This window comes from Rhinichthys klamathensis, unplaced genomic scaffold (genome assembly GCF_029890125.1).
Source record: "Rhinichthys klamathensis goyatoka isolate OS25496 unplaced genomic scaffold, OSU_Roscu_1.1 h1tg000829l_1, whole genome shotgun sequence".
NCBI lineage: Eukaryota > Metazoa > Chordata > Actinopteri > Cypriniformes > Leuciscidae > Rhinichthys > Rhinichthys klamathensis.
Window position 1 is genome coordinate 117,501 of NW_026607211.1, and position 20,000 is coordinate 137,500.

The 20,000-nt window shown below is 38.6% G+C and overlaps 1 protein-coding gene across 1 annotated transcript in view; it reads right to left on the reverse strand.

The window, feature by feature from the left end:
• The window catches only part of LOC130078189 (activating signal cointegrator 1 complex subunit 3), a gene marked incomplete at both ends in the record, with an annotated part of 215,830 nt that overhangs the window by 116,293 nt on the left and 79,537 nt on the right, over positions 1 to 20,000 (reverse strand). Inside the window, 3 exons of the mRNA XM_056243713.1 lie at positions 2,110 to 2,244; positions 16,553 to 16,624; positions 16,718 to 16,894. Of these exons, the coding sequence (XP_056099688.1) occupies positions 2,110 to 2,244; positions 16,553 to 16,624; positions 16,718 to 16,894 (384 nt within the window). The remainder of the gene's footprint in view (positions 1 to 2,109; positions 2,245 to 16,552; positions 16,625 to 16,717; positions 16,895 to 20,000) is intronic.

The window sequence follows — 20,000 nt, forward strand, 5'->3', positions numbered from 1 at the left end:
TTCTTTTCAACTGAAGAAAGAAAGACATGGACATCTTGGATGACATGGGGGTGAGTAAATTATCAGCAAAAGCTTTTTAAAAAGTGAACTACTCCTTTAAGTAACATGATAACTTAGTAGCGCCTACCGCTTCGGATTTAAGAGGTTAAGGGTTAACGATTAATCGATCGCTAATATAAACAACAAACGATTTTGGGAATACAGTATATGTAAATTTACATGCCTAACCACTTTTTTTTTTTTTTTTTACTCCATCTTCAATGTTTCACAGTCTCATTTTCATCCAAATAAAAATGTGAAGAAACAAAAATCAATATGAAATTTACTCCAAGGTCCTTCGGGTCACAGAAAGGGTGAGCAATCCTGGACCGACATCACAAGTGGAGCGGCTGGCTTCTTTAAAAACATTTCAAAGTATTAAAGTATAGCGCGCAAATCCTCTAGACAAAGTGTGTTGTGGTCTCGTCCAGTGTGTGTAAGTGCAGCGTCTGGACCACACACACACACTCGAGCGCGTGTGAATGTCAGATCTGCGGGGGTTTAATTGCACACCCACTCCAGCTAATAGGGCAGCTTCCAAAAGTTTAGTCCTGCATCGCCTTCGGGTTTCATTTCAAAGCGTCCGCACCCGTTCGGCCCTCACAGGGACGTGTTTACCATTCTCCCAGAAACGCACAGGTGACTGACCTCAATCTCTCTCCCTGTTCTCTCCTGCAGAGCCGCTGAATAACGCCTCATAAATAAAAGCGGCTGAAGAGAACCGCTCTGAATTTCTTTGTCCTAAGCAGAAGTGTGACGCAGGTTCTCTATCGTGGGTATAAAACACGGAGGAAAAGCGAACGCTGAAGAGATTATTCTGGTTCACCTCAGACTGTCCAGAAAGACTTCAAATAGACTCTTGCACTGAACTATAATGGTGAGAAAGGGCTTGGAAAGTGCAATGTGAAGCCATGCTTTGACATACTGATTTTGTATGAGTTTCATGATTTCTAACTGAAATAAATATGCTTGTTTTCTGATAGTTGAGACCGTCCAATGATACATGACACAAGTATATCTGTTATGAACTATGATTTTACATTTTCAAGTAAAGCAGGTTTTTTTTTTAGGAAATGTAAAAGCACTTGTAAAGTGATGGTCATATTCCGTGTATTCAGTGTAAAGCCAAGCTTCTAAGCTTTAAAATCGACACATATTTTGTGTTGGTTGAGCAAATAGTTGTTAAATTACATGATAACTTTAGCCTGGCGTCGTCATACTCAGATGCTAGTCTGATGCTCCTCCACTGGGCTGTGATTATGGGGCGTTTCAACCCAACCAGGAAAGAAAATGCGTCTGCAGTCGATTGGATCGGCAAATGCCTTGATGGCGGTTCTCTATTCCTCTTTTAAAATGAATGCGCTGTCTACATCTCCTATAACAGACGCGACGCTGTTCTACACATCTCAGTTCTCCAGCGGCGGCCATCTTTGTTGTAAACGAACTCAACCCAAGCGCTCTTCGGTGACGTGATGATTACGTTACGGTTGATCATCTGTCCATCATCGTATAAAGCCCGCCCTGATGATTTGATTGGTCCGAACAGCTTTGGTTCGGCATACTTGCTTCTCAGCGGATCGAGTCCAGACCGAACTTCCCATCCTCAGATGTTGTGGGCGGAGCTAAGTATGTATTTTCGATGCTTCAACACACTCTAACTAACCCACTGATGTCACATGGACTACTTTGATGATGTCTTTATTTCCTTTCTGGACAAGGACAGTATACCATACACACATTTACAATGGAGGGACAGAAAGCTCTCGGACTAAATCTAAAACATCTTAAACTGTGTCCCGAAGATGAACGGAGGTCTGACGGGCTTGGGACGACATGAGGGAGAGGCATTAATGACATCATTTTCATTTTTGGGTGAACTAACCCTTAAGAGGTTAATGTTAACGATCAATCGATTAATCAATCCTTAATTTAAACAATCGATTTTTGGATGTAAATTGACATCTCTAACCACAATGTTTTTTTTGTTTTTTTTTGTGGAAAAACTCTTCTTTAATGTTTCTCAGTCTCATTTTCATCCAAATAAAAATGTGAAATAAAATCATTGTGTACCTGTTTCTCACACTGGCCGTAGTCTGGGCCGTGGTCGACCTGGAAGAACGACAGCTCTCCTCGGTTCTTGGCCATCTCGATCAGACTCATGGCGGTGCGGACCGTAGAGTTACGGGCGTGCACAAACACCATCACCTAAAACACACACATCGGCTTCGGTTACGTCTGGGGTTTGGACATCAACAGACTGAGTGAACTGGACCTCATAAATGCCTGAACTCAAGCTCTCTACATTAATGACCGACCGAAACTGAGTTTTTAATGGCCGATATAAAACTGATGTTTATAGTTTATATCCCCACACGATTTCATTTCAAGACAGTAAAAACACCTGCAGAACAATTGCAAAAACTACTTATTTTACATAATTACTAAATTAGAAATCATTTGAAAATGAATTTAATGAAGAAAAAAAAACTATTTGTAAAAAAAGACCATTTTAAAATATTAATACTTAAAAAAAGACTATTTTTAATGAAAAAAGAGAACTATTTTGTAATCACAAATAAAGAAATATGTTAAATATACGAATGAACAATTATTTTAATTTCATTTAAAGATATTAAAAACATGTGGAAGTGAAATAATGCCAAATGTTAAAAAAAAAATGCATTGCATTAACCGCGCTTGCATTTAAATGCATTGTATTAAATTGAACATGGTTGCATATATAAGCTGTGAATATTTCAATTCAAAACATTTCACACACATTTTCATTATTAAAAATTCAATAATCCATTTGCACCTTGCTTGAACAAACAAAACTCAAGCTTTTTTTTTGTTTCAAAAACATTTGGTATTATTTTACTTAAATAATTAAAAACACCTCCTGCATATCAACTGCAGAAACTACTTATTTTACATATTTACTAAATTAGAAATGATTTATAATTTAATTTATTGACCAATCACAACACACTGCTCCAGCCGACCAATCAGAGCACAGTGTGCTTTCAGAAGGAGGGGCTTCATAGAGACAGGAAGTAAACAGAGCGTTACTGAAAGACTGGGAAGAGAGGAGCCGCAACAATGGAGAATATGAGGAGAATAATCAACATTCAAGCAGGAAAACCTGTTCTAGAAGAGCCCAAAAACATAATCAATAATTTATAAAAGAGTAAACTATGGCCTCTTATGAAATGCAGATTATGACTTTATTTTAATTAGTAGCATCTCTAATTTCTAGCAGATTTATATATTGTGATGTTCCTTATTGTGGAAAAAAAAAACTTGATAAAACTATTGGTTGAAAATCGTGGTAAAGATGTTGGTTATATTGCGCATCTCTAGATAGTTTAAACAGGGAGCTGCTAGAAAGTCAACGCATATTGCTTTAATTCATTCAAATACCCACATTGACAATTCTAATAATTAATAATATAATTTCACGTTTTTGAAGTTTACAAGGAGATAATAAAGTTCTTAAAAATGTTTCAAAACTGGAAACATATTTCAAAGTTTGCGTTCTCGAGCCACCAAACACTGCTGTCGTGCGCGTGAGCGGCCAGAACACGTTAAGAGTTTTCAGTTAAACGGTGTCGTGTAACCGGCCCTTAAGTTAATAACTAATGATCTTTGCAACGGAAGTGAATCAATCAAAACTAACTTTAGCTGGACAATAACTTTATTCTAGAGCTGCTGTAAAGACAAATCTCTGTTACATTAATGTCCTATTATCACTGTAAAGCTGCTTTGAAACAGTCCATTTTGTTAAAAGCGCTGTATAAATGCAGGTGAATGACTATCTTATTACATGCAAAAGTGAACAGCACATCTAGACCTGGCCTCTAACTCCTGGACCGGTCTGACAGGGCAGAAACTGTGCAGAAGGGCAGAGCGTCTGTGTGCGTATCAGTCAGAGGACAAAAGAGGCTTGTAATTTTCCTATTACACTCAGGCTGCCCTTGCAAAGCAGTCAATACCTCAGACAAAAACAATCAATAATAGAAATACAAGACAGTTATGAGATGGCAAAAAGACCTCTCTCTCTCTCTAACTGTTCTCGCCGTCCTCTCACTGACAGTACTGATGCTGTGGGAGAGCTGGGGGAGAACAAAAATAAACCTGACAAAGTATTCTCGACTTAACACATAATATTCTAGCATATTAACTCCCTAGAGTGACACTTTCCAGCACAATAATCCTGTGAATGAACACACATGCAGAACTGTGACCTTAAAGACCCCAAAGGCAGGCGGTACTGGGGGACAGACGGTCTCCTTCTAGAGATCATTTCACTAGAGATCAATCTTGGGTCATTTTTTCTACCCAAATCCTGGGTTGAGCCCTCTGGGTCAATTTCTTTGGGTTATTTTTTTCAGTGTTTGGGTAGTTTTTATGTTATCCTGATCCTAGGTGTGAGTCTCCTAAACGAGTGTGCTGTCGATCCTTTAGCGTGTTGGAAACGCCTGATGCCTTGCATAAACTTTGATGATTTTATTTTAAAAAAAAGCTACAGAATATAAATGCTTAGAAATGTATGCATAACTGTACACTGATTGTTTATGGACAGGTTATGGAGTCACAGCATATTTCGGCTACGAGTGACGTTATTAGTTCCCGCGCTGAACACGACACGAGCTCCAGCGCCGTTACGATTACACTTCAATTACTTAAAAACGTTTCATTTGTACTTCTAATATTTGTAAAACGAGCTTACATGTAGTCAATATGTATTCAAAACTATATAAGATATGCTATACCGATAAAATATGATTGAAAATAAAGGAATTATCATGCAAACCAGTGGTTGTGTGGAGTATTTTGTTTAAATTGAGAGGATACATAAACATTAAATAATGTATGAAGTAAAAAAGAAAAATCAACCTATTATGCTGGGTTAAATAAACAACCCAATTTGCTTAACCCAACATGTGTTCTACCCAGCCATTGGGTTGAAAACGACCCACATTGGGTTGTTTTTAACCCAGTGTTTATGTATTTGGTCTGTTTTAAATTTGTCTATCTGCAGAAAATGTTTATAGCTCATAATCATGAGCACACTCAATGCCAGTGCTGATTTCATGGGATCTTTAAAGTAAAATGCAGTGTAAACTCTCTGCGTGTGTGCGGATACATCCACCTCAAAGCACATGACAGAGGCCTGAAACACACCGCTTGAGGAAATCGAATAATACGAAACACCTCAATCTCTTTAGCTTTGGGAAGAAATGAATAGATCTACTCTTTTTTTTTTTTTTTTTATATTCATACAACAGAAGTCAATGGTAACCAAAACTGTTTGGTTGCCAACTTTCTTCAAAATATCTTCTTTTGTTCAACAGAAACAGAAGTCTGTCTTTATTACTTCACTTTATTATATTTAAAGAGACTTAAACTTTGCAACATAATTGTTGGGTTGTTGTCTTTTGCAATTCCCCGTACTGTCGTGACACACACATGCAAAACATTTAATCATCTCTAATACAATTCCTAGACGCATAACCTAATTAACAAGGCACGAAACAAGTAAACTAACTATTTATGATGAAAAATGGTAACTTACCAATTGTAACTTATAAATACATAATTACAAATTGATCATTTATTTATAATAAGCACCGCCTGATGAAGCTGTCATCATTTACTCACATCGTTTAAAACCTGCATAACTTTATTTTTGACAGAATTTTATTTTTGGTAATCTTGAATTTAATATTTTTTATTATATATTATTATAGTTATATTTGTATTATATTATATATGTAACTTATCATCACCTAGTAACTAGAGAAATAATAATAATCTGGATCTAACGATTTTATCTTACAAATACTGTAATTCTTTTATCACACAAGTCGAATGCATGAAGTCTGAATCTGACTGAAGAAGGAAGCCGTGCTACGCTGGAGTCTGGCTCTGAGTCGATCCGCTGAGCGCTGTTGTTCTGTTTGTTTTGGGCTGTATCTTGCCACGGTCAGTACCTGGAAACAGAGCCAGACTTTGGCATTCATCACAATTGTTTGGGCCTGTGGATAATTGGTAGCTAATTAATTCATGATTGCTAATTTAAGAACAGCCTTCCAAAAAACACAAACATGTCCTTGACCACCTGCCAACATGTTTCTCACCAGCAATCTGCTCTTCTCAGAACACACACACACAGAGAGAGAGAGAGAGAGAGAGAGAGAGTGTGTGTGTGAGAGTGAGAGAGAGAGATAGACCAGAGAGAGAGAGAGAGAGAGAGAGAGAGAGAATATGTGGTTATTGGGGCTGTAAGGATTTGGAAAGACTGATCAGAAAACAGCTTTAATGAGCTGATCACTGTGACGAGAGGAACGCTCATAAAACAACAATAAATGCCAATGAAGGACAAGGAGAGCCGTGACGGATCAGCATGGCCACTGTACTGTACTGTACTGTACTTCAGTGCTCTTCAGGCCACAGGGGCTTTAGTGTTGATCCGGCAGAAGTGCCTCTCTTCCTGAAATAACTCCCATACTGGACCTTTTAAGGCTGAGTTTAAGGAAGATGCTGCATTTCTGGTATTTGTCAAAATCAATAGATACTGGCCTCGAGGGTTGGAAATTAATTCGATTCAATTCAAATTTATTTGTATAGTGCTTTTCACAATACATATTGTTTCAAAGCAGCTTTACAGAAAGTGCATTTCAGAAATGTACATAGAAAACAAATGAGGACTTGGTTCAAAAATGGCACCAAAATTAACATAAATGCCCCCAAAATTTGTGATAAAGCGGGGCAATTGCCCACGCACTAAAATTATGATTAAAAGTTTGAAAATGAATGGAAAGTGTCAATTGCGGAATTACATAGATATTTTCATGTTGCATCAACAGTTTGTTTTTATGCATATTATTTCAGCATTTAAAGTCCCCCTGTGGTGAAAATCCAGTTTTTTAATGTTGTTTATGTGTCTATGTGGAGTTTTTAAAACGCTTTAAGACACACCATGTGTAAGTTCATAAGTCGACAGCATTGCTGAGTATTTCCTCCTTAAAACTGCAGTGAACCAAAGACAGTCTCAAAAACACAGTTTGAAATCGCTGGTGTTTCTGACGTCACAAACGACCTTGTAACCAATCAGATCAACGTGTGATCGTCAACCAGTGGATCTCTGAGCTGAGTGAGTGAGTGGAGGCGGGGCTCATTTGCATATTCATAGAACCACGCATAATAAATAAGGCAAGGGTGTCGAGTTACATTCAAGCCAATTTTGGTGATCAAAGATCAGTTTTAAGGGATACAATGATTGACTACAGGGGGACTTTAACAGTATAACCAATCACACTCGTTTCTGTTGAGCTCATGAACTCAGTGGCCAATCTGAGGATGGCAGAGTTTTGTTTAGTGCTCGCAAAATCGCCCATCATAAACAACAAAGCGCAGATACGACATAAACAAGATTTGTTTTGCAGTGTAAACAGCTTCATTGATTATAACTCGCACTATTCATTTGTTATTTATCAGTTATTGATCACTATTTATCAATGCAATTGATACATCTGAACACAGTGTTTACATGAATGCCACGTACTGTAAAATGACTGGGTTGATGTGTGCGTTTATATGTCACAAGCTTCAAATTAGATTTAATATTGTAATATGCGGAAACTGCATGAATACGTTCAGTTTTAGAAAGCAAACTTAATGAGCTTTCCTGGAACTCAAACAGTAGAGCATTGGTGCTTGCAACGGTTCGATTCCCGGGGAAAGCAAGAACTGATAAGAACTGATAAGAATGCAAAGGTGTGGCTTGAAATGCAATGTAAGTCGCTTTGGATAAAAGCGTCTGCCAAATGCATAAATGTAAATGCAATGTGAATGTAATATTTAACAGTTTTGGGTCCTAATTAGCAGACGATAGGCACATAAAGCTTAGTGCCACGCTGCTTATTTTTACCAAACAGTAAAAGAGCCTCTTCACACACACACACACACACACACACACACACACACACACACACACACACACACACACACACACACACACACACACACACACACACACACACACACACACACACACACACACACACGCGAGGATAAGGAGCAAGGACTCGTGGGACGTTGTCCTTCAGCACTTCACAGACAAAGAGTGGAAGGAGACATGACACGACAGTCATTTATGACACTATATTCAACAAAAACACCAGCTCGCTCCATGCGTCACACATCATCACACCAGCTCCACCTCATCACACATGCGCAGATCCTTCCAGTGTCAGTTTTCAATGCGATCAAGTGTGTACATGTTCTCAATCCAATATAATTCATTCTGACTGACATGGTTGACTTGGACTTTTTTACTCTGACTGTGCTACTAGTCCGATTACTAAACGGGTTATTAGGGTCCATGTAAACACCGCTATTGTGAAGCTGGAATCCTGATTGGTCATTGTAAAGGTGACGGTTATATCGGTTACTACAGCAAATACCACTGACTGTGTGTCTGGAGAGTTTCACAAACCAGCTGCACTTGCTCACATTATAAGCCAGGTTGAAATGCTAAAAATGCCAAAAGACTTGAACTGGAAGTGGTTTAGGATGCGTTTTTGACCATGTTTGTTTTCTGCATTCAGAAGAGTTGATTTAAACTGTCAACTAAAGACGTCATTTACATGTAAAAGTCCACAATCTGTGTACAATATACAGTATATATACAGTACAACCCCCCCCCCCCCCCCCCCCAAGTTATTGAATTAAATTCTTGTTTTTAATGCTTAACACAAGTCACTTGGAATTTTAATCTGAATTAATGCACCAACACGTTATAATCTTAAAGCAACAAATTGAATAAAGACATGAAACATTTGTTTTTCCCCCAGTGTCACTTGTTAAGGGCGCTGTATATCGACTGATACGCTTGAGAGGAGACTCAGTCAGGCCACGAGAACACAGTCATATTGATTAATCTGAAGCGTTCACAAAATGCACGTGTTATATAGTAAGCTTTTCTCTGAGACACAATCACTGTCATCATATCTTTGGTTATCTCCATCATTCTGCTGATGGAGTAAAACAACCATGTGTTGGACTCACAACAGAATTACAACAATAACAGTAATAACAATAAAAAGAAAACACTAATGAGATAAAAAATGAGATGGGAGGAAAAATTTTATAGATGTAAATTCAGTAACACTTTACTTGAAGGGGTGTGCATAAGACTGACATAACACCTTCATAATCATGATATGACACATGTCATGAATATGAAGGAGGGTTTCTGCATGTTTATGACAACTGTCATTAAGTGTCATTCGCTCAATTATGACATTTTTAATGCAAATATGACATTGTTTGAGATGTATTTGTCATGACAACTTGACATTACTAAGACAACACAACCTGTCATAAATATGTCATAAACATGACATAGCAGATTAATTATCAAACTTAAGAAACCACTTAGCTTTATGGGTTAACATTACATTAAACTGTTGGTTTTGACATTGCCTGTCATAAGGCCCTTATAACTGTGTCATGAATATTCTTCTTGACCTCGACTACAGTGGAACACATTGAATTTGTCATTAAAAGGTTATAATGGCTTCATGACAGCCAATGTCAAAACCAACCACCTGACAGTTTAATTTAATGTTAACCCATAAAGCTAAGTGCTTTCTTAAGTTTGATAATTAATCTGCTATGTCATGTTTATGACATATTTATGACAGGTTGTGTTGTCTTAGTAATGTCAAGTTATCATAAAGAAATCTCAAACAATGCCATATTTGCATTATGTCATAATTGAGCAATTGACACTTAATGACAGTTGTCATAAACATGCATAAAACCTCCTTCATATTCATGTTCATGTGTCATGTCATGATTATGAAGGTGTCATGTCAGTCTTATGCACACCCCTTCAAGTAAAGTGTTACCGTAAATTCTTTTGCGTTTACTCACATGACATTTCCACAAAACTTTGGCATCCCACTAAGAAAATATCAATTCGCTCACAAACCGTTTGCATTTCCAAAGAAACCTAGTGTTATCTTCCAAAATGCAAACGATTTGCAAGCGAAAGGAAACTTACTATGGAAACGTAAATCTTGTGAGAGCGAACACAAATAGTGGTGATGGAAAACTATATTGCAATGCTTTTGAGAGTGAATGCAGAGTTTCTTGGGGAGAACGCAACACTTTTACGAGAGAATGCAACAGTTTTATGAGCGAACGCGTAGTTTCTCGTGGGATACCACCCGTGTTGGGAGCAAACTTAAAAGTCTCAGACAGTTACACTTTACTTCGATGGTCCACTTTTGACATACCAAAGTTTCTCTGGGAAATGTACACGCTTTATGAGCGCATGCAAATGAACTGATTTTTTTCATCACCACGACTCCACCTACGTCCACCTCTGAATGCAAATTAAACTTACAACTTCCCACCAAATGATTAAGAACCTACAATGCACATTTAGTATACAGACTCGGACTACAAAAAGGTTTTCTAAAACCTTCCACAAAACTCTTAGAGAGCCACAACAGAGAGATAACTTCAACAAGTGTGCTGCTTCAAATGGATCATTAGTTGCCAAAGATGAACTAGGCTAATTTTACATTTACATTTATGCATTTGGCAGACGCTTTTATCCAAGGCGACTTACATTGCATTTCAAGCCACACCTTTGCATTCTTATCAGTTCTTATCAGTTCTTGCTTTCCCCGGGAATCGAACCGTTGCAAGCACCAATGCTCTACTGTTTGAGTTCCAGGAAAGCTCATTAAGTTTGCTTTCTAAAACTGAACGTATTCATGCAGTTTCCGCATATTACAATATTAAATCTAATTTGAAGCTTGTGACATATAAACGCTCACATCAACCCAGTCATTTTACAGTACGTGGCATTCATGTAAACACTGTGTTCAGATGTATCAATTGCAATGATAAATAGTGATCAATAACTGATAAATGAATATTGCGAGTTATAATCAATGAAGCTGTTTACACTTACATTACATAAAGTTTTACTTAATTCTTGCTCTTCCTGGAAATCGAACCCATGATCTTGGCGTTGCAAGCGCCAACGCTCTACCGTTTGAGCTACAGGAAAGCTAACTGACCAACATCAATGAACTTGCAATACAAATGACACAGAACAAGAGATGTAAATCTGCTCTGTTCATCTTTTGTCCATTTGCATGCAACTTGAGTTTGCACAAACAGATGCAATCACTCAGCCTATTCATCTTGTCAACGTATGCATAAAGATTGAATTCCATCTCTCACCGGCATTTCTTTATATTTCACCTCTCTCAGACACCACAGAGTATTCCTACAAAGATCCACAGAGACCTCTGCGGCAAATATTATTTATTAGACTTTTTTTTCATCATTGCAAAGCTGTGAGAAAGCACAGAGTACAGTAACTGCTGCCTCCGTAAGCGTATTAAACCTCCATCTGCCTCGTGTCTGCCAACCGCTGGCCCGACAGGGGGGCTAAGGGGGCATTTCATAAAGAAAATTCAATCCATCATGCTCCCACATGAAATTAATATATGTCACAGCCACTTCTGACAATTTAATATCAAGCTGAGAGAGACGCTCCCCACTGCACTGCCGCTGAGAGAAAGGCCTAGCATCTTTACAGTCACTTCCAGTTTCAACTCACCAAATCGCTTTCCATTTCACTTACAAATGATTTAGCATTTAGCTCTAAATGAAATTTATTGGTGGGAGCACATTAAATCATGAGTCTTTCAAAAGAACGGATTTTCTCCCAAAAATTAGAGGGTAGGAGGAACGTTAACCTAGTTACAATAGCTATTATTACATATAGGTCCATCTATGAAATCTGACTGGATGAGACGTTTAAGAGGCTGTTGCAATATAGTTCACACACTCACACACACACACACAAGTGACCACTCATGACGTCAATTCTGCATTAATGTGTCAAGCTGCTACAGGGCTCAATGACATGACACATTTTAATTATTTTTTTATTGAGGAAAAATCACTATATGCACAGCCTCTCAGAATTATTACTTACACTGGCCGCAAATTTGAAGACTTAAGCTGGACTCGTATGAAAGTCATTGCATTAGTTAACAAAAGAAAGTGTCATGTGCAAGAACAAATGACACTAGAGCCTTTCTCAGAACTAACTTCCCTCCTTTGAGACATTTTTGCAATGACATTTATTTAGCGAGTGATTTTCCGAGGATGCATGTATGACGTCAGATTCCCAAGTTCACCGTGTCCTAGCAGAGCAACCACTGGAGAGATCATCACACTTTGTTGGGGTCGATAGGGAAATTGCTACGTCTTTTCAGCGGGATGTATATTGCTGGTTACACTTAAGTATAAGTATGATTTTTAAAGCTGCAGTACATCACTTATTATTAAAGTCCCCCTGTGATGAAAATCCAGCTTTTAATGTTGTTTATGTGTCTATGGTGTTTTTAATACGCTTTAAGACACACCATGTGTAAGTTCATAAGTCGACAGCATTGCTGAGTATTTCCTCCTTAAAACTGCAGTGAACCAAAGACAGTCTCAAAAACACGGTTTGAAATCGCTGGTGTTTCTTACGTCACAAACGACCTTGTAACCAATCAGATCAACGTGTGATCGTCAACCAGTGGATCTCTGAGCTGAGTGAGTGAGTGGAGGCGGGGCTCATTTGCATATTCATAACACTGCATATACTAAATGAGGCGAGAGTGACATTCAAGCTATTTTAAAGCATGACGATTTTTTATTTCAAGGAAAAAACTTTTAAATATGTCATTTTGATGATCAAAGATGAGTTTTAAGGGATACAATTATTGACTACTTTAAAAAACTTACAAAAATCAGTTCTTAAGCAAACACATGAGACATCAGTGTTCAAAACTGTCTAATTACCTTACCCCAAATTGAGCTGTCGGGTCCGATTCAGTTTGGGGTCATTCATCTTTGTGTGGTTACGTCACGCCCGTAAACAGAAAGCGGCGGCCCAGGCTACGGCGTGTACTGAGGATGCAGTTGCTTACATTTTTAATCTTGATGGCTGCTTTAAATCTAGAAAGGTCTGAACGGAAATCATCTGGAGAGTCGCCTGTTGTCAAAACCAAAAAACCTTGAAGTGCGAAGAACCTGCAGTTCAAAAGGGAAAGCCACAAACCCCATGCTAAAAAGCGAGTAAATATCGGCATGGCTTTTGAGAAGTGCCGACAACTCAGAGATCTGGAGATACCGAAGGCCGACGCAGAGATGGTGTTTTTCCTGCTGAACACGAAAGACATTTCAGTGGCTCAATAGGTAGCTATATCATTTTAAATGTGTGATCTGATCTGAGTAATCATTAGATATTGTCATTGTCATAACATGATTTATGTTCGCATTTGGTCAGAACAATAAGACAACAAGTGTTTCTATCAATCCCTGTTTTATAAGAAAGACGGCACTGTTAAGCATCTTCTGAAACAGGACAGCATCTCCGGATCCAAAAACAAATGGAAGGGATAGAAGTTGCTTACGCACAAGTAAGCAAAGTGATCTTCAAACATTCAACGGCAAAACTGTCTAACGTTACCGAAAGAAAGGTTGAACCGTAGGTCTAGGGCTGTGAAGTTTCGGGGGTGTTGATGGACTCGATCTACTACTCCATGATTGCTCCGAATCCCATCCAGATGAAGTCTTTAACAAAAACACGATTTTCTCAGCCCCTCTAAACCAATGGACAGTCTAAGATTAGATTAGACCATATATACTGCACTTTTGTCCATGACCAGGACATGCAGTTAAATGTCTAACCTGGCCTTTAGAGCAAGAAAGAATACGGACAGACTCTGAAAACTACACAAAAAACAGGAATACATCAAGCAGGAGACGTGAGCTGGAGATGCACAGAGCATTTGCAGGGTGGGAGGTTATGCGGTGGTAAGAGTGGGGTTGTTTGGAGATTTATGAGATTTGGAAATTGAGTTTAGGATGAGGCACAGGGCACAATATACCACAGCACAGCAAAGCCTGTGACCTTCAGCGCTGGAATACAGGACTGATGATTTTCAATTAAACCGCTAAAGCTTCCTGAGAAGGCCTTGCTCACAGCCTTTCATTGTGTTTCTCCTTGAGTAGACACTTCCTGAACATACATACTCGAGAAGACAAACGATGATCAGGTGCAGAGATCAACGACAGCGATACATTCAGCGAGTGGACATGCGTAAATGAGGGACACGAGGCTCTTCTCCCACATCCTCCACAATGAGGTCACGACGTCCCGTACTGTTAACACTCAGTCCCCTGGACATTAACAACACCGACACATTTCTCACATACTGCTATTTTTAGTTACTGAACCAATCAACAGATTACAACCAACACTGGCAAGGTGTGATGTGTGTTCTTCTGTAGAATTGAGATCTGTATTGGGGGTTTGTTGTATGGACTATGAAGGGGAAGATTGGGATTTACAGATAGAGGTTGGGGGTTTAAGCAGGGGCGGACTGGCCATCTGGAGCGCCGGGACTTTTCCCAGTGGGCCGCTGGCCAATGTGGGCCGGCCCGGTACACAAGTATATATATATAAAAAATGACGGAAATCATAATATTACATTTCTTTTCTACGCAAATGGATGAGGGAATCGATCGCGCGGGCGCGACCGACAAGGAGTGTGTTTCGTGTGCATGCATGTGAGTGTATTGCCCTCCCTCCCTGCTAATTAGTTTGGTCTACTCCATTGCGTATTTTGAAACACGCCCTCTTTCACGTCCTGGAAACACACCAAGCCGCGCAGATGAAAGCCGACTCGCTCGCGGCGCGGGAAAAAAGCTGTAGCCTACACACCAAGAGAACTACAGCCGACTGTCAGCTAGAATGCGCGTTCTGCGCCTGCGCCGTGTAAATGAGACAACTGTCTATTTCTGCAGATATATTCTCTATATTCGTCATTTAAAAAGAGAAACAAACGCTGCCGGCTGCAGATACACACCGTAAACAAAGCAGTGCGTGCTTACCGTTTTATCAATCCTGCTAAACACTTTCTTTATTCCACTCCGCTCATGTTAATATTGAAATATTCGCCAAGGAACACTCAGGTAATATGACGTAACATTAGAACAGCCATGGATGAAAAGGGGAAGAAAAGAAAAGGTGGAGCTGAAAAGTTACGCGTTAAAAAAAGCATTAGAGGTAGATGCTGTGAAAATTAACAGATTATACATTTGGCGCGAAGAGTAGCAGTTCAGCAGCTCTGACGGCTCTAGCTCCCCCTGACTCGCTGATATGCTGTCTTTATAGTTTTATATTAATAATGTTGTGTTGTGTGTCTTAATGTTCTTCTGTTTGTTTCCCTTTGGTTTTACAAATATGAGCTAATATATGTTGTGTTACTTAAAATAAATGTTTAAATAGCATTTATTTTTGTATTGTGTTATATTTTTATGCTATAAGTGGTGTTAAAAAATATTCCAATGGGCCAATGTGTTGTGATGTGGGATGTGGTGGGTTGCTGTGGGCCAGAAAGTCCAGGGCCACTTTTTGGTCCGAGTCCGCCCCTGGGTTTAAGGTAAGGGGGAACACATTATATGGCATAAACTTTATGGACTATTATATTACATTTATGTGCTTTTTGGAGCTTGACAGTTACAATCACCATCCTCTCATCCCTCATCCTGCTGTTTCACAAATGAAAACATCCTATGTGTTCAAAGTTGGTGAACTATTCCATTCATGATGCAAATCTCACTGATTTATTCTGGCAGACTGTGCAAGACATTTAACAAAGTTTTAGTTTTTTTCTTGCAACAATGAATGCCAACTTACAAAAAAAGCTCATTCAGTTTAAGTTAAACAAGGAAAAGTTATTCCATGCTGTAAACTACGAATCAGTTTTCATGCCACTAAAACATTTTGGAGGGAAAATACTAAATATGAATGGAATCACTATATAAATTGCTTAACATTAAAGTCGCCCTGTAGTCAATAATTGTATCCCTTAAAACTCATCTTTGATCACCAAAATGACATTTAAATGTATTTTCCTTTGGAAAAAAAAAACGTCATGCCTTAAAAAAGCTCGAATGTAACTCCATTTAGTATACGCGGTTCTATGAATATGCAAATGAGCCCAACTCTTCATTTGCATAAGGTTAAAAAAGGTTGCACGAGTCGCTGGAAATCGCCAGCTCTGCATTGAAATGAATGGGATCACGTTGCTTTGTCGCTGGCGGTGTGAACAGGGTTTAGGGGTACAGTAGTTTTAGTCTTCTTCATTTTTAGTTCACAGAAAGGTTTTGTTTGGAGGCATGTTTTAGTTTATTTTTCTCTTAGAGGAAATTTGCCAGAAAATTAAGGCATATGTATCTATGTAGCTAGAGGTTACAAAGTTATCTCTAAATCAGGGTTATACTGGAACTGGAATGAGTACGATCACAATCTAACCTCTTTTGTGTCCTTGACCCCACATTTCAGTCGTAATATATATATATATATTAAACATTCTGCTCAATGACAAAAAGAAGAAGAAATAAACTTCAACATTACCTGGTGACCTGCTCTGATCTGCTCCAGGACCTTCTCATAACAAACCTCCTCCATGTCATGCAGCTGCTGAATCTGTGGCGAGAACATGGCAATTAGACAGGCTGAAATATGATTCCAAAAGCCATTGTATTTGGCATAGCATGAGATTTCTTGGCTGCTGGGTACCTTATTTGTAGTCTTGATGCCAACAAAGCTCTGGCCAAGTGGAACAGGACGGAAACGGCTGTCAAAGTAGAACAATCCAATGAAAGGGTTCACATGCAGGAAAGACGCCACATCCAAGTAATTTGGCAGAGTTGCAGAGAGACCAAGTATGCGAATCATACTCTGGGTCGACTCCACCTAGAGAAACATGAAAACAAGGTTTTGAGAGGGTTTTCTTTTCTGAAGGGTCTCCTAGAGTACAGTACCAGTAACAGCTGTGATCATACCGGATCTTTGTTTCACAGACCAGGTGTCGGCACATAAGCAGCTGGCTTCTAAAGGCGCACTCTCATTCCCCATTGTTGGGCGAATTTGCACTGAAAAAATCCACGAATTTCAATAGGAATCTACATGATATGGATTTGTATAGGGTGAAAGATTTCCCAATGCAGATTTCACATGAGTTTTTCAAGGAAATTCGCCACAGTGCCCAGCAGAAAGCTGCTTGGTTAGAGAGTGACTACTGTGATGCACACACTATTGACAATGGACCTTTTTGCTCACACAATTTCACACACATTTCGTTAGTGTGACCACACCGTGAGGCTGCATAAGTGAAAATCAGCCATACGTGACATCATTCAAAACATTAAACAAGCAGCCTTAAAGAGTTCCTTGATTATAATTTCACGTTTTAACCTTAGTTAGTGTGTAATGTTGCAGTTTGAGCATAAACAACATCTGCAAAGTTACGGCCCTCAAAGTTCAATGGAAAGGGAGATATTTTATTTGACTGAAATCGCTTTTTAAGGACTACAACAAACGGATGGTCGGGACTACAAAGAGCTTCTTCCTGGTTTGGTGACATCACAAACCCTAAAATTTACATAAACTCCGCCCCCGGGAACACGCAACACAGGGGGTGAGGCCATTTTGGGTGACTTGTTGTCGCTGTTTTTTACACCCCGGAAAAGGTTTGTCCTAAGGCTGACGAACTTAGAGAGGTTGAAATGTATTTTTTAAACTGTTGCTGAACATTATAATCTCAGCGTTTGTCTGTGCGGAGAACAGCTTCCAGAAGAGTGTGCAATGCAGGCTATACACAGAAAAGCTTCTCCTGAAAGACGGAGCCATTCCCATTTTGTCGGGACAATCTGTTGTTTGTGGATCACAACTTATAAGTATGTCTTATTATTTGTAGTTGTGTTTTCTATTAACAGTTTCAATTATAAGCTTTATGTAGTTGCTATGGTAGCTATGATGTAAAGCTTTGCCTCCGCTAGCCTGCTAACTAACATTACAGTATTGATGTAGTGTTTACTGTAGCTTTTGTACGACTGTTCACCGCCCTTAGGAAAATTAAACATCATTTTGTGATTTATTACCGTTTTTATTTCCATAGTTTTCTGACAAATATGATTAAATGGCGGATAACATCGTATCTATATGAAAAAACAAACAAAACAAAACAAAACAAAAACATACCACTCTAAAACGTCCTGTGAAATCTGTGCTTGCAAAGTCCATGCTTGAAATCCATTCAGCACAATCGTCTTGTTCATTAACATTGTCAGGGTCTGAATCGGCTCGAAATGGTTTGAAATTGACGCAATCGTTAATATTTACATCTGAGTAGAGCTTGCGGTTATGAAGGGGCGTGACATTTCCAGAACATGTGATTAGTGCTGCCAATCACAACACACTGGGCAAGCTAACCAATCACAGCACATTTTGTATTTCGGAAGGAGGGGCTTCATCGAAAACGACGCGTTTAACCAGACTGGGGAGAGAGGAGCTGTAATAATGTAAAATATGTGAAAAATAATACGTTTTTTGAACAATCAAGCATGAAAACATATTCTAGAACCCCGCAAAAAAAATAATAAAAAAATCAAGACTTCATAAAAGGGCATAATAGGACCACTTCTAAATAAATAACACTGTTATGGCTATGATGCCAAAAATTGCTACAGCAGCTGTTTCCAGGTTTCAGAACGAAGCTATTTTTACAGGTAAAATATGTTCATATTTATATCCAACACTTCAATTATATAATGAAGTGCAGATGAGAGAATCTGACAGCCGTCACGGTAATACTACTTTTGACAAGTATCACCACCGTCTCACACTACCAGATGTGCTATTGTGAAGTTTTGAAAAATAAACAACTCAAAACTAATGACAGTCTGAGGCCGAGAGATCTGCGGTGAGGCTGACAGGGAAGATTGGTAAGGCTTTTAATATGATGCAGTAGCTGTCTGTCCAGGTAATCTAGATATCACACCGCTAGTCCCCATTTGTGGCTACAAAGAGTGATGAAAACACTCGTAGAAAATCCTTCTCGGGCTCAGCGAGAGCTCAGGTCACCTCCGCTAGAGCCGCTGAACTGCAGCTGATCGCTCCTGTTATACACATATTCCACTGTTATGTTAGGGATCAACTAAAGCTGAACTGAGGCAAAAGCACTGAGCACTTATTTCAAACACACAGCAGTATGAAGCTAGGAAAAACAAAACTGTCACACTGTTTTGAGTCAAGCTTTCCCTCCCGGTAAAGTACTGAGACTGAACAGTGATCGTTAGATAGTGGTTTTGACACACGGCATGGATGTTACATGGTATTTACATGATGCCGTAAGAACAAAAAACACAGTAATAGATCTCAGGTCCATAAATAATACAACTACTGTTTGTATAAGTTACAAAGGTTAAATTATATAGGTTAAATTGATCCCAAGTAACATTAACGTATCATAGTTTTCACGAAAATATTAATCAGCACAACTGTTTTCAACATTTAGGGGTTCACAAAATTCACGGTTCGGTATGTTTTCGATACAGCAAAAAGAATGAAATGCCAGAGAAATTTCCTTGATTTTTACATTTTAATTTATTTATTAAAACTAATATCATAAAGTATATTTTTTTTTTTTTATTTGAGCAATGATGGAGGTATACTTGACTCTTCTTAGCAGCGTATAAAACAAAAACAGCTCCTTATAAAAAAATTGAAATGTAATATTGTAGAAGTTATAGGCTAAACAAAGCTTATTTTATTTCAGGCAGAATGGTCCATCGAATCGTTCGGTATGAAATGCGTACCGAACCGAAAGCCTCGTACTGAAAAGTTCAATACGAATACGTGTATCATTACTCCCCTATAACAATCAGAAATGTTTCTTGAGCATGCTGAAAATTCAGCTTTAATCGCAGGAATACATTACATTTTTAAATATATTACAATACAAAACATTTTATTTTAAATTGTAATAATATTTCACAATATTAAAAAAAATCATTGTTTT